Source organism: Rattus norvegicus, chromosome 19 (assembly GCF_021556685.1).
Source record: "Rattus norvegicus strain SHRSP/BbbUtx chromosome 19, alternate assembly SHRSP_T2T, whole genome shotgun sequence".
In the NCBI taxonomy this organism is placed as follows: Eukaryota; Metazoa; Chordata; class Mammalia; order Rodentia; family Muridae; genus Rattus; species Rattus norvegicus.
This window is the reverse complement of record NC_141552.1, coordinates 68,090,760-68,106,623: the sequence shown is the minus strand read 5'-3', so window position 1 is coordinate 68,106,623 and position 15,864 is coordinate 68,090,760. Positions and strand designations below refer to the sequence as shown.

General features: G+C 48.5%; 1 protein-coding gene across 1 annotated transcript; it reads left to right on the top strand.

Moving 5' to 3' along the window:
* The first annotated feature begins 22 nt into the window (after positions 1-22).
* On the top strand, positions 23-14,355 carry Fsaf1 (40S small subunit processome assembly factor 1). Its single transcript, NM_001034919.2, is given in 7 exon segments — positions 23-120; positions 1,565-1,893; positions 8,938-8,994; positions 9,561-9,656; positions 9,770-9,856; positions 10,569-10,627; positions 11,057-14,355. Coding segments are annotated over 7 exon segments (849 nt in total). The 5' UTR covers positions 23-32; the 3' UTR covers positions 11,190-14,355.
* The last annotated feature ends 1,509 nt before the right edge of the window (positions 14,356-15,864 follow it).

Sequence of the window (15,864 nt, the reverse complement as noted above, 5' to 3'; positions counted from 1 at the left end):
TGTGCTTGCTCCTGGGGTCCGTGCTGATTCCAATGGCGGCAGAGCGAGAGTTGGATTCCTCTGAGCTTCCTGGTTCGGAGGCGCTCCTGGACGCCGTGCTGCGGACCCTCTACGACCTGGGTGAGCGTATCTCCTGGGAGGAGGCGGCCAAAGGCAGCGAGATGCATCGCAAGGCGGCGGGACCACGGGCTACGAGATTTCCTGGAGCCATGCCGACCGGCGGGCTCTTTCCTGCAGCGCCTCCCTCTCCGAGACCTTTTCACCTACTTCTTGGCCGACCTTTCGCTCTCCTTCTCACTGAGCAGGAAAGAAAAATCAGAGCTGGATACTAAAGTCAGGCTGAAGTGCTCACGCAGATTGCCTGACTTTTAGAACCAGACACGTAGCAAACGCTCAATTGTGTTTATTTTGGAGTGGTTACTCAAAATTCCAAGCTCACTTAGACGATTAAAAAGAAAAAAGCTTAGAACTCGGAAGAACGTTCCAGGTGTACATGCTTTTTGTGTGTTTCCCTCATTAACTGTTAGAGCAACCTTAAATATATTAAAGGTTCCCCTTAAGAGCTCGAGTCTCAAGATCTAGAGCCTGATGTGACATTCTGAGCCGAGTTTACTTGTCCGTTTTAGGTTCTCAGTGTCCATGGAGTGGAGGACAGACAGCACTTGGCCTCCGACTTTTACAAGTTTTAAGACTTAATTTTTTTAAAATCATAAATAAAGTTTATATCCGCATGTGCTGGAATTTATTAAGATAGTTGCTCAAGTCACCCGGATTCTTCTTACTCATTTTTATATCCATACTGGCCGAGTTAAAATGGCCACAAGTACGTTATTGAGTACACAGCTAGTGTTTAGAAAGCTCTTGTGCCCACACTGTAGGTGAGTCATGAGGCTCAGAATTCTGGTTCAAATTTCAGGTCACTGTTGAGAGTCTGAGCAGAAGAAACAAACCGAAGATAAGAAATTTAGTAGAAAGTAGAGGTATTTAAAGTAAAGCCATTTAGCTGTGCGTCCCTTTAAATTTAAAATGGAAAGGAAACAGGAAGAACCCAGACATGAACCCATAACCCTGCAGTGTGGTTTAAAAAAAATGCTAGTGTAGAGGCAGGTGCTTTTAATACAAAGAATGATGGTGTTGCCAGTTACGGTCCTGGGAACTATGGCACGCTGGCACCGAGTAAGGAGCAGGTGTGAGGACTAGAGCAATTAATTGTATTACTAAAGATCAGAGATGTACACAGCCACCTAGGAAGGAAGGAAGGAAGGAGTTTGATTTCTAAAACTTTTTTTCAAGTTACATTTTTATTTTTATCTGTGTGGGTGGGTGGGTGCCACCTCCATCCACCACACGCAATGAAAAAACACTCACGGGTCAGTTCCGCCTTGTGGGTATTGGGGCTCAAACTGAAGCCGTGAGACCTGGCCCCATGCACTTTGTTTCTTTGGGTCTAAGAATGGATGCCTGTGTCCAGGTCATGGCCAGTGACATTCCTTTGGTATTAGTGTTAACTAAAGCTATCTTTAAAAAAAAAAAAATTTTTTTTTTTTAATGTTGAAACAAACAGGAGAGACAGAAGGTGAAACAGAGCAGAAAAGGACCAGAAAGAAGAAGGAAAAGAAGAGAGACTCGGAGACGGTGGCAGACAGGGCAGCAGAACCGCTTCCCCTGCCTGCGTCTCCTGGGCGAGACCAGAGGAAGAGCGCTTCCAGCTTTTTCAAGAAGCTCAGGGAAGAACTGCAGTCTGCTCCCGCTGCCCCTTCAGAAGTCCCCGCTGCTACGACTGCAGTCTCCCTCTTTCCCCTAGAGAACGACAGCAAGCTAGTGGAAGTGGTAGAGTTCCACAGCAGAAGTGAAAAAAGAAAACCAAAGTCAGAGGAAGATAAACCGGCAAAGGTAATGGACCGGCTGGCTCCTGCCTGTGTGGAAAGGGTGCGGTGCACGGTGACCTCAGGCCGTGCCCGGGGCCCCAGGGCTACCTTCAGGCCCCGGCATTTGGTTCTTACCCACCATGCAGGCCAACTGACTAAGGTTGCCAAACCCGATTCCCCAGAGGAAAGTGAGACTATAAATCTCATTAGTGCTCGGTAGGTAAATTTATGACATTAGTACCTTGAGGCCTTAGGTATACGGAAATACTCTTGTCAGCCAAGTATTGATTGCTCAGTACTTGGGAGGTAGCCACCTGCAAATCAAGGAGCCAAGGCTGTCTTAAGAAGAGCTTCAGGGGGGCTGGGGATTTAGCTCAGTGGTAGAGCGCTTACCTAGGAAGCGCAAGGCCCTGGGTTCGGTCCCCAGCTCCGAAAAAAAGAACCAAAAAAAAAAAAAAGAAGAGCTTCAGGGCTTGCCAGGCCTATGATTGCACTTCTAATCCCAGCACTCAGGAGGAGACAAGCAGGTGGGTCTCTGTGAATTCGGGGCCAGACTGGTCTACATAGTGAGACCCTGACCTCCCCAAAAGGAGGTTTCAGGCTTTGATAAAACCAGGCCTGCTTAGCTGTCTTCCTACCTAATAAACTTTGGTTGTCAGTGCTCAGAAGAAAAGCAGTTCTCTCTGCCACTCCTGCTGTTCGCCAGCAGCTACTTTAAGACATAGCATTGTTGGAGCTATTTTAGGACAGCACTGACCAAAGTGTACACCAGCCCTCGCTGTGTGAACTCACAATCTGGTTGAAAAGTAACTATTTTCCTGTGCAGCACTCTCTGTCAGATACCTTGTAAATCTTACCTCAAATTCAGTTTGGTTTTTTTTTTTTGCTTTTTTTTTTTCCCCCAGACCTGAGGACTGAACCCAGGGCCTTGCACTTGCACTTGCTAGGCAAGTGCTGTACTACTGAGCTAAATCCCCAACCCCTTCAAATTCAGTTTGTTAGGGTGGGGTGGTTACTCCCACAAATGGTCTTCTCTGCTCTGCCCCCCGTTTCACTGCAACAAGAATATACTAATGGATTCTTTTAATTCATTGCTAAAATTCAGAGTTACTCCATTCTTTAGCCTTCCTCATGCCCCATAAACTTTTGTCTATCAAAAAAAGAAATGGCTTGGCAGGGCCGGGTTTCCTTCCAGGGCTCCAGGACTAGAGAAGCTCCTCTGGCCAGGGGGGCTCTCTGCACCCCTGGCTGATGGCTGTATAACTGCAGTCTGTGCCTTGCCTTCCCATGCTTGCTAACCCTGTGAGTCTAGGCCTGTTCCTGTCCTGTCTCTCAGGGTACCTACCTGTCATTGGTTTTAGGGCTTCCCCTCCATCTAGGATGCTCCTCACCACCGAGACCCCTAACTGCTCTCTAAGATCCTTTCTGCAGACAAGGTCCCATAAGCTGGGTTCTGAGACTAGGGCATGGCCATTGTCTTTTTATAGCTAGAAGTGAGCCTTATTCTTCAGGGATGTACGCATGAGTGAGTGTTTATGCCCTTGTTTACCACATTCGCACTGTTTTAAACAGCATCACTTGGACGGAGGGGCTCAGTGATTACAGCACTTGCCTGGCATTCAGGAGCTCCAGGACTCTATACCCAGTATTGCAAACCGCGAACCACCCGTTAGTGTTCTTGAGTCTTGAGCCGTTTCATACCTGGCTTGCTCACAGCTCTCCTTGGCTCATTAGGACTCCAGGCTGCAGTCACACCTGTTCTTACTTTAAGGCTCTAAGCTTCCTGCTTGAGCACCAGATACTAGCAGTGGGGCCTGTCATAGCAGGACCGAAGAATGGCCCTTGGCCATCTCCTCTTAGTTTAGGAGCCCACGAGAATTTGTTTTTTCTAGTGTGCCAAGGTTTGGGAAAGCACAAAAACTTATTCTCAGTGTTAAACAGGTTTCAAGACTAACACGATCTGTCTCTGCGCCCTTCCTTACCGCCTCAAGTCTCTCAGGCTCCAGCATCTTTTATCTCACTCTTGCCCCTCTTCTTAGAGTGGAAAGCTTGTCCATTAATACAGTGGGGGAAAGAGCTGGCGTTGTATGAGTCTGGGTTTCCCCGTCCGTCATTAACAATGCCTCTCTAACCTCTTTGTGAGTATTTCCTTGTACTTGGATTGTCTCAGGAACCTCTATGTTTTGAACTTGTTGCAAGTGCTCTACCACTGAGCTAAATCCTCAACCATTCTCTGCCCTTTGAAAGCGTGTGTGTGCATGCATGTGCCTCTGCCCCCTCTAGGTATTGTGGTCAGGGAAGTGAGGCCCAAGCAGATAATGCTCAGTATTGAGGGACAGGCACACCACAGATGCAGGTGATGAAACAGCCTTGCCAACCCTGTTGCATGCCTGACTGATTCAAAGAACTGGAAGACCAGCAGGAGTAGGGCAGAGGGGACAGAGACCTGAGATGACATGCGAGAGCTGAGGAAGCCAGCCCTTCCCAGGTCTTAGAGCAGAGGACTGTGTTCTTTAAAGTTCATGAAGACAGCCAGGTGTGATACCTTACACCGGTCTTCCCTGAGCTCAGGAGGATCAGCACAAAGTGAATCCAGCCTTACTTACATAGCAAGGCGTAGACCAGCCATGGTTACAAACAAAATCAAAAAGAATTCCAGGCTAGCCTGAAGTGCATGATGAGTTCCTTCCAATCAAACCGAAACAAAGCAAAACTCAAGTATATGGGAAGCTATGACAGTAGTTACCTTACACTGTCCTCCAAAATTCAGAGCTCTAAGGTAACTACTGGAGTTTATGGTCCTTTGCCCACAGGGACAGTAGGGATGACCTTGGGAAGGAAGAGTTTGACTCATGGTTCATCCAGGAATTATAGATGGTTTCAAAGGAGAAGTTAAAGTAATGACTTATGTAAAAAGAGATGCAAGCTGTTACCGTTCCCTATATCAAGGGCAGAGCTGCTGAGCAGTAAGATCAGGCGGGTTTTCAAGCACAGGAAAACGAGTATGTGGGCAAACAGTTGTTAATGATAGAAGGCCAAAATAAAGCTGCAAGTGAATAACATTGAGGTAGGAGGTTTGGTGGACATGAGCTGTATTACGTCATCATTTCACAAAAACCTTGGAATTCAGAATGGCCACTTCACACAGTTATACCCAGTTTCTAGGAACTGGATAAAACAGTTTGTGATGGGTCAAATGTGTAGGGCCAGATGGAAATGTTAAGGCCTTATGTGGCTGGCATAGCCATTAATTTAGGGGAATGAGACTTATTACAACAGTGGGGAACTCAGTTAATGTCCCATCAATGCTAGTGACAGTCCCTAAAATAAGGGGTGAAGTGGGGAACTCAGTTAATGTCCCATCAATGCCAGTGACAGTCCCTAAAATAAGGGGTGAAGTAGAAGATGCTTCTGGGAACAGTATTGAAAAATGTCTCCCAGAACAACCACAGAGTGCAGGTTGTTCAAAAACAGGACACAGTAGGGATTGAGTCTTCAAATTTATGAGTGGGGGAGTGGTCTGATACTGCTGAAATTAAACCAATAGCCCTATCCCTAGAATGGTTAATGGGCTGGAGAGATGGCTCAGTGGTTAGAGCACTGACTGCTCTTCCAGAGGTCCTGAGTTCAATTCCCAGCATCCACATGGCGGCTCCCACCCATCTGTAATGGGGTCTGATGCCCCTTCTGGTGTGTCTGAAGACAGAGCATTTGTATTCATGAAGTAGAGGGATAAATAAAACTTTAAAAAAATGGTTGACTAACAAGCCTGGGGCAGAACTTTGAGGCTGAACGCATAGGAAAGTTTCCCAGCCCGTGCCATCATCCCCTGTATTTGTTATAAGAAATGAGGAAATGAGGATGTTAACAGGTTTGAGAGCTGTGGATAGAATATTCCAGCCAGTGAGAACCTGGAATTCTTTTATTTCCTTGATTACCTGTGGCGTGGCCTGTGATAATTGATTCAAAAGACTGCTTTTTTACTATTCCCTTGAGAAGCAGGATGAGGGGAAACTGCCTCACGGTGCCTTTGAATAATGATGTTCAGCCTGTGTAAGGGGTCAGCGGGAGCTTCTCCACAGGAGTGTTGAGTAGTCCAACTCTGTCAACACTGTGTGCAGCAGCCACTAGAAACCACCTGCGGGCAGTTCCCTCAGTCCGTCATTTACCTTCACATACATGGTGTTCTGTTGGCTGATTCTGATGCCGATACTTGCGAGAAAATAAGTCAACAAAAAAAATTAACTACAGAATGTACAGATCAGTTGTGAACTGTTAATGATTTTCAAAAATCAGTGGGAGATGTACACTACAGCCCACTATTGGATTAATTACTCAAGAGTGAAGTAATTTGTTTCAGACATTACAAGGAGATTCAGACTTACAGTCTAAGCCAGCTAGCAAAGGAAGCAGAGAAAGTTAACTTCGGTAGAGAAGAGTCTGCAAGATTCATATCTGGATCATGTAGATCCCAAACTGGACTGTACTTTAGTTATTTTGCCTTCAAATCATTCTCCTACAGGGCTTGTTACGCAAAGGAAAGATAGTATTTTAACAAACAAAGTAAAAATTAAAAGGTTTCTGACTTAATCCTAAATGCTAGAGGGCCTGCTTTCCTGACCTCATTAAACACTGTTGTTTGTGCCTGCTTTTAGGAAAATTCAAAAGGATTGGCCAAGTAGGATTTAAAGAAGGAGAGGTGTGAGCAAGAGTAAAGGCCCCAGGGTAGACTAATAGTGCTCTGGTAACTTTCAATAAAGAATAAAGACAGACAGACAGACAGACACACACACACACACACACACACACACACACACACACACACACACACACACAAATAGACCAGGAGTGCTCTGTTAACTTTCCATTTTCTGAGCATTAACAAGAAAGGAACAACAGCATCTGAGAGACACTGGGTAAAAGAAAAAACTGAACTCAAGTCAGCCTGTATACTATAAGGATGAGTTAACATCAGAGTGGAAGTCAGCAGATGTTTGTTTAGGGAACCTGGATCTGTTTGGATTTCCACGGGTAATGAAAAGCTGTGGATACCACCAAACTAATAAAGCCCAGCACCGAGTAGGGGAGGCATTCTGAAAACACTGGACCAGCCACAGTGCAGAGTGACAGCAGGCCCTTGAGCAGGACTTTTAAGACAGACCATGTTAAACACCGAATCCTGCATGCCCAAGTCAGGGCTGCAAGCATAGCTGGGGTGCAGATTAAGCAACTTCATGGAGAATGAAGTAGAAAAGAGGGCTGGAGAAATGGCTCAGCCGTTAAAGCTAGGCTCACAACCAAAAATATAAGAGAAGTATAAAAGGGTCAGGAAGTGGTACCCACTTAAAGGGAAAAGAAGCATTGCTGTTAGGTTCTGTCTCAGTTGTAAATATGCTTCTGAGAGACCAGAAAATCCCAGCAGACATCCGAACGGAAAAGCAAAACTGACTGCAGCAGTGTGGCTACAGGGGCACCCAGGGCAGCTTCAAGGCTGCAGACTTGGAAGCCACAGCAAATGGGGGAATGTAGTGAGATTTGTCTGGTCTGTCTGGGCTTTTAAAGGATCCCCAGTTGCTAGCCAACTGGCCCTTTAAGAATTCTTAGCTCTTAGACTGCTTGACCCTATGTCCCAGAGTGTCATCTCTTCTTGAATTTCTGGCAACAAGATAGGAAATTTAAAAATTGAGCTGAGGTTTCAAAAGGGGATTGGGTTAGCTGAGTGAGAGGAGAAGGCAGTTGGTACAGAAGACATTGTCAGGAGACTGTTAAGCCAGGAGAAGCTGAGCTGAGCAGATAGGCTACAACAGTTGGTATCGTTTGGAGCTGTTAGTGTTAGGAAAATTGGGAGAAGGGACTGTTGGGGAACTGAGGGAGGGATGGTTGGGAAATATTTGAAGGGGCTGGGCTGGAAACTGGGAGGCACATTTGGCAAGTCAATTGATTGAGAGCATGCTCTCTCTCCCTCCCTCCTTTATCCTTCTTTCCTATCTCTTAGAGGAGTTAGAGGGTAGAACTGGGGTGCTGACCCTGAGTAGCAACGAAGTGAGTGAGGAGTTCCACTCAGCATTCTGGATTTGAAATGGGGTGGCCTAGACTGGCGCTTAAGGCACAGATGAAAGCCTGTCCTTTAATTGGGGTGCAGCTTCCTGAGAGGAGGACATTCTTGGGCTCTTAAGCAGGGAGGGTGTCCATTCGGGTGGCACATGGCTCCTAGGGCAGTCAGTGAGGTTGTCCCCCACCCCCCTCTCAAGCTGCCCGGTTTCCATTGTCACTACCCTAGGAATCAAGGCCCCTTGACCTAGATGAAAAGGACCAAAGCAAGGCCTGGTGTGTGTGTCTTCAGGTGGATCTCTGAGTGGAGGGACAGCCTGGCCTACATAGAGATGAGGGATGGAAGTGGCATGGGGCACTACTTGCCCTCTGTGACTGGTCTGTTTCACAGTGCCCGCCTGCTCTTCATGACGTGGTATAAGTCATGTTCTGCTCACTGCTTTATTGTATTAGCACTTTATTTAGTGCTAACCTCATGTTTACGAGGTTAGCGCTCTGCCACTGAGCTACACCCCAACTCAAGATATCCCCCTTAAAAGCTAAGTATAAACCACATTTTAACCTGTTCATCCATCAGTACACATCTGGGTTGCCCTTGGAGCTGTTGTGAAGGCAGCTACTGTGAACCTCGGTGTACAGACACCTTTGCAAGCCCCCGGCAGGGCGGAACAGCTCAGCTGTGTGCACACTTTGTTTGCCCTTACTGTTCTGAGGAGGTGGCACTCTGCCCATTGCGGCTGCCCCTTTAGCATTTGTGCTTAGAGTGCAAGGTTTCAGTTTCTCAACACCTTCGCCAACATTTGTTGTTTTCTGAGGGAATGGGTATTTGCTTTTATTTTATTTTATACATATACATCATAGTTGTTGGGATGTTTGTTTTGAGACAGGGTTTCACAGTGTAGCCCAGACTGGCCTCAAAGGAGTAGCCACTTCCTGCCGCTTTTCTCCTGGGGTTACAGGTGTGTGCTGCTGTATCTGGCTCATTGGTAGTTCTAATAAATATTTGTTTTCTTTGCAGAATAAAACAAAGGTCCTTGAAAAAGATGTGGTTATTCAGGAATTTAACCTAGAAAAGGTAAGCAACTGCGGTAGCTTTTAGTTCCTCTCTAGGGCTGTCATTAGTTTACTGTGAGCTGACAGCTTTAATGCACACTAGACTGAGGATGTGGCAAACCTAGTCTTGCAGCGTTTACGTGACTGCTGTTCACTTCCCAGCACCAGGATTGTGCAGTGCAGTGCAGTAACACAGTGTAAGTTAGAAAGGCAGGGGCATGTGTCCACGGTGCCCCAGGTTCTAAGACACCTGAGAAGAGGGCAGGAGGGAACAGCCACTGAGAGTTGCATCTGACCCACTGTGGGCAGCATGTTTGGAGAGGCGTCTTCTTCTGAGTGGCTGCCCCTCTGGCACTGGGCTGGGGGAGAACATCCAGTCAGAGTACAGGTGCTGCCTGAATCCCAGTGCTGGCACAGTCCATGCAGAGTCCATTGCTTCAGCCGTGAGAGTGGACAAGAGGCAACACTGAGAGCAGCAGTTCAAGAGCCTGGTGGTGTTTCCTCAGCCACAGCAGCTCTGTGGGGCCTGTGTGGCCGAGAGGCTGCTGGGGGTGGTTGGCACACGGTCTGACTGTTATCCACCCACAGGCTCGTCTGGAAGTACACCGCTTTGGGATCACAGGCTATGGCAAAGGAAAAGAAAGAGTCCTGGAGCGGGAGCGGGCCATCATGCTGGGGGCTAAGGTGAGGGCTGCTGCTGTGGCCAGGCCTGGGGGAGGGGACAGCCCTGGGGCCCTGGGGCCACTGTTTATTATTACAGAATAGAAACTGATGATGTCTTTATTCCTTCCTTTCAGCCTCCCAAAAACACTTACGTGAATTACAAGGTTTTGCAGGAGCAAATCAAAGAAAAGAGGACCTCAATGGAAGAAGAAAAGAGAGCGGTAGGTGTGGCCTGGCTACCTCAGGGCTGCTCCACACGTTGCCTTAGGGGCCCTCTCCACCCCCATTATCTCAGCCAAGCTTCATCTGGCCAGCTGAGGCGCCTGGTCTTGAGTAAGGCAGGGAGGCCTTGAGGCATCAACAGTGTGAGCTGTGGTTGCCCCAAGGAAGCCCTGTCCTCCAGGGGTTGTGGCCGTGAGGGAAACCTCAACTGGGTCCTTGGGTTTTTGTGAAAGGGACTCACTATGTGGCACAGGCTGGCTTAGAATTGTCAGTCTCATGCCTCTGCCTTTTGAGTAGAATCACATGTAAGTGCCAACGTCACAGGGTTCCAGGTGAGACTTTGCGGTTGATGGGTTTTTATTATTATTTATTTATGTATTTTATGTATATGAGTGCTGTATTTGCATATAAGCCTGCATGACACAAGAGGGCATCAGACAAAAAAAAAAAAAAAAGCATCAGATCCCATGGGAATACAGTTACAGATGGTTGTGAGCCACAGTACGGGTGCTGGGAATGAACTCGGGACCACTAGAAGGGCAGCCAGTGCTCTTAACTGGTAAGCCATCTCTCCCACCCCTGGTTTATGTTTATACCAACTTGGAAATGTTTTAAATAAATGGCCTTCCTATGGCCTTTTGTCACAAGCCCATCGCTGTTTTTGACTATTCATTATCCATTACTGACATATTATCTTAAATGGTAATGCAGGCCCAGGAGACAGACATTTTCAAGAGAAAGAAGAGGAAAGGGAGAAGTCAGGAGGACAGGTGAGTAGTGGCACAGTCACCGGGTTGTCACTGGCCATACCTTGTGCTTGGTTCCCTCATGGTGCCTTGAGTGTGCGTGGCACCCCAGCCCTCAGCCCAGCAGGCTGCCCCCCAGGGACAGTGAGAGAAGCCCCAACTGTGAAAACAGGTTGCCACTGGGTACCGGTGAGCCCTGTAAAAGGCTCCAGAGGAGCTTGGCAATACTGCGGGAGTGAGTGGGGGTGGGGGTGTGAGCCAGGGGTCAGTTCAGTGCCGTGACGTCTGACAGGAACGGAGTGGAGAGAAAGGGCCACCCTGGATATAGTGTTCCACACCTTCCTGAAGCAAGAGGCCCGTGCAACTGTGGCGGGGCCTGCACAGGGGAGGAAGCTACAGGCTGTGGCTGCTCCTGCTCTAACCACCCGCACCTTTCTCTTGCTTTCAATGCAGGAGATCCAAGAAGTTGGCTCCCAGCATTTTGTCAAGTGGACGGGCTGCACAAGTTGGAAAATTTAGAAATGGGACATTGATTCTAAGCCCCGCCGATATCAAGAAAATCAATTCTTCCAGGGTATCCAAATGAAGTCCCTGTCAGCTCCAGAGAGGAGCAGGAACAGTGGCAGTGCGAAGGCACAGGACCTGCTGACCCTGTGGCTGCTCACTCTTGTTCCACAGGGTCTTTCTCGTTTGAGCAGTGAGTCTGTGGGCAGGCAGCGACCCTGCGGAGTGCGGGGCTGTGCCCGGGCTCCCCTCCTGTTGCAGGTTGCTGCTGTTGGCACACTGGTCACTCTCCACTTTTAATTTCACTGTCTCTGTGAATGGGGTTGAAGTGCCTTTTGGACTCATGAAGACACTGACTGCACTTGTTATCCATTGGCTCTGTGGGAGTCAGCCTGACACGCGTGTGAGTCCACATTGTAAGAATTTCCAAAACTACACCTCTGTAATAGGAGTAACTGGCTGTTAGGTAACACACAGGTGATTCTGACAGGGTCCCCAAACCTACTTGTAGCTGTAATCTCCCTCACAAGGCCATTTTACAGTGATGTCACCCCTGCCTGGATGTCAGCATCTCCTCAGAGACTGAGATTCATTAAAGGGAACTCTCTGGTGACAGGAACAATTTTGATATTTCCCATCCGAGGAGTGTCTTGTCCAGCAAGCTGTGCACACAGGTTTAAAAACCTGCAGGTTGTGGCCGGCCATAGGACGTTGTCATAATGCGCTGAGAGCATTGCCAAAACAACCCACAAGATGAAATCTAATTTGTTGGATAATTTAAATGATGTTTTTAAGCTTATTTATTTGTAAGCAAGGGCATATTGCCACAGTGCTTGTGTGGAAGTCACGGGGTCTGGTTCTCCCAGCATGCGGGTCCCAGGAATCAAATTTGGGTGTCAGGCTTGGCAGCAAACACCTTCACCTGCTCACCCCATCAGCAGCCCCATTTAGAAGATCGTAACAGGACAGCACTAGGGAGAGACCTCAGAGCATGGAGGAGCTATGGAAGGTCACTGCATCAGCTGACACCATCTTCTCAAGGAGAGCCTGGGGGCTGCGGAGTACCACCGCCATGAGCCAGCAGGGCTTAGACAGCTGAGGACTGCCAGCTTGGACCAGAGGCCCAGAATAAGTAACTAGCTTTGGTTTCTGCTTTGTAATGTATTGTGTAAATATTTATGCTCAAACCTTAAGGAAGGCAGAGAAGTCTACTGACCACCAAGTATTGTAGAAACACCTCAGAGGACAAAATGATCCACAAACAGCTCTGTTCTGAGTGCAGAGGACCAAGCCTAAGTCCGTGCTCTGGATGAAGGTTTCCTCCAGCAAAATTAACTACAGCAGTGCTTCTCAGATATTTACAGTTTTCAGCTTATTACAATGGAAAACTTACAGTGATGAAACAGTTTTGTGGTTGTGGGGACGCGTCATCACAACACGAGGAACTGAGTTAAAGGGTCGCAGCATTAGGAAGGGCGAGAACGGCCTGCTCTATGGAAAGCCATCCTAAGGGAAACAGCCATGCCTGAGTTCTTGCTCTGGCCACAGCACAGGACCTGGCTTCAGTCACCTCAGGGTTTGGCCCACACAGCTGTGCAGGACACATGAATAGGCAGGGCTTGCTGAGATGGAAGTGGCCTACACAGGAAAGGACCACACTGTGAATCCTGACTGGCCAGATGCTCTCTTAGCCAATACTGACTTGGATCTCGGTGGCAAAGGAGCACTGTCCTGATCCCAAATCAGATTGACAGGAAGCTGACATTGCCCTAACTGCACCCATCACACTCCCAGGGCCAGAGGCAGCACCTGCCCCAGTGCTTGGTGGTAGTCATGTGTCTGCCTCCTTAACTGCTGTGACTTCTCCCTCCCCCTGCATAGTCCACCTACCTCCTCCACTCAGGCCTTACTGGAATCCACACCACTCTTGTACCCACCTTACTACCCCATCATCCACAGCAAGCTTCTGTGCCCACCACGGCCTTGACTGTATCTTCCGCCATACCGACTCAGGGCCACCTGCACATGTTCATGTATGTGCACGTGCATACATGTGTTCAGGTTCACATGCACGTGTGTGGAGGAGACTAGAGGGTAGCCTCAGCTGCCGTCTCTTAGGTACTGTCTGCCTGGCTGTTTGGTTTTAGGTTTGTGTAGGTGTCTCTACCTGCCATGTATGTCTGTGTATCACTTGCATGCTTGGTGTTCAGGGAGGCCGGAGGAGGTGACGGACCCCATGGAACTGGAACCACAGATGGTTGTAAGCCGCCGTGTGGTGCTGGGAATGGAACTCGGAACTCGGAGCCACTACTGCTCTTTGCTGCGCTTTCTCTCCAGTTCCCTACCTTGCATTTCAAGACTGTCTCTCAGTCACCTGGAGCTAAGGAAGTAGGACAGGCTGGCAAGCCAGTGAGCTCCTGGGACCTGCCTGTCTCCAGCACGGGAACTCGAGCTCTGGCCGTTGCTTAGATCACTGTATTAAGATGCCCTTCAGAGGGTGAGAAAGCCCAGAGCATTTTACATGCTTAGGATTTTGACTGTTACCATGCTTGAGTTAGAACTCAGAAAAGCAGGCAGGCTAAACTGAAGATCTCCAAGCAGTTTGCCCGTCACATTTTTAAATGTGAGTTTTAAGGACTAGAACTGTTGATTTTTATGCTCACACAGCATGCACATTGACTGAGCTATTACCCCAGCCCTCCCTAGTCACCTCTTACTAGTCAGAAAGTGGATATATATAAGAAAGACACAGGCAGTCCTGAAAGACACTGAATTTGTTAGGGGATCCTCAGCTTTCCTCCACGAGAAGTTCTCAGCCCTTAGAGCTAATCTTCAATTAGCATGCAGCAGTAGCCTGTAGCTATTGCTTAACTAGGCCCAGCTTCAATCAGAAATATTCAAGGTTTGTGTATGGTAGGGCGTTGTGATTGTCTTAGGGTGGTCTTTTGATCCCCGCCCCAAAGAGATTCTCCCGGCCCTAAACAAGTTTTTACAGAATCTAAAGTTCACAAGTTTCTAGTTAAGACAGTTTGGCGTTTAGCAAACAGAACCTGCTATCTACATGGGCGTCAGTGGTGGCCAGTTCTCAAGGGAGGAGAGGATCTGTGACCCTTTCCAGAAAGGAGGAGGGGCAAGCAGGTTCAGAGCAGAAGCCAGTGGTTCCAGCCTGCTGCGCTGTCTCAGCTCAGTTTGCCATTCTGGTTTTTTTAATCTGTTTATTTCATAATAAATCATTTCATTAAAAAACATGTTGCTGTTTTGCATGTATGTGTGTGAGGGTGTCAGATCTGCAGACAGCTGTGAGCTGCTGTGTTGGCTGGGAATTGAACCTGGGTCTATCCAGAAGAGAAGTCAGTGTTCCTAACCGCCGAGCCATCTCTCCAGTTACCTCATTCTGTTTTCCTATTCCCACAGGTAAGCTCAGCAGTCAATGGTGTTAACGCTCGCTATGTCCCTCCTCTCTGCCCAGCTCAGATGCAGGTGTCTGAGCAGCGTCCACAGGGGCAGCAGCTCGGGCCTGGTCTCCACAGACCCACTCAGTTATCCATGTGTGCTGCACACTCGGGGTTCACACTGAGCACGGAAGCCTCATGGTGAACATGAGGAGCACAGGGACCGACGCGTCAGCAGTCAGTTGGGATAACATGGGGAGCCAGGACAGAGCCTGACCGTCCAGACGCTGGCGAGCAGGGAGGAACCACAGGGAGAGTTAGCAGTGGATGAGAGAGGAGAGGACTCTCTTCATTAGGCTCTGTTGTTTTCTGTTTTGCTCTGGTCTTATGAGACCGAAGTGAACCTCTTCTTCAGCCTCCTGAGTGGTAGAATTACAGGCATAGGCCACTGTGCTCAGCTTTTTACTGGGTCTTAATACCTCCCTTGTTGGGCCCTGCTTCCTTCCAAGATCACTCCTAAGAAATAAACTCCGACCTTCCCTCCCCAGAGAACTGGCCTCTCTCGAAGCCCAACCTACAGCTGCCCCACCTACTGGGTCCTATTCCCTGGTCTTAGGAACAATTGGACAGAGGAGAGCTACTTAAAGGTGGTACAGGCCTTTAATCCCAGCACTCGGCAGGCCAAGGCAGACGGATCTCCATGAGTTCAAAGTCAGTCTAGTGTCCATAGTAGATTCCAGACCGTGGAGGACTACACAGATCCTTAAGATATTGAAAATGTAAAGTATCGCGGCACAAGGAAGGACATTCCAGGCAGATGTGACACTCTGGGCCACGCTACTGAGGGACATGTGCTGTCCCTAATGCTCAGCTTGGGATGCTGGCTCAGAGCTGTCCTGGAGCCCAGGTCAGGTTATCCTGGATTTATCTCGTTTCCCAGACTGGGTGTCACCCTATAGAACAGGCTGGTCTTGAGCTTGCTCCTGCGTCAGCCTCCCAAGTGCTGAGATTACAAGTGTGAGCCACTGCACCTGGCTTACCCCTATCCTCGACTCTTACGTTTCCCCAGTCCTCTTGCCTTTTACAAAAATGAGTCCACGATGGGGCTGGGGATTTAGCTCAGTGGTAGAGCGCTTACCTAGGAAGCGCAAGGCCCTGGGTTCGGTCCCCAGCTCCGAAAAAAAGAACCAAAAAAAAAAAAAAAAAAAAAATGAGTCCACGATTTTAGAGAGCTTGGTGGGCTTGCTGCGTGAGCATGAGGACCGATAGTGTGAACCATGGAACCTACGTGGAGAACAGGGTGCAGCAGTGTGGAGATAGACAGACAGAATCCTGGGGATTGCTGCCCAGCCGGTCTAGCTGGAT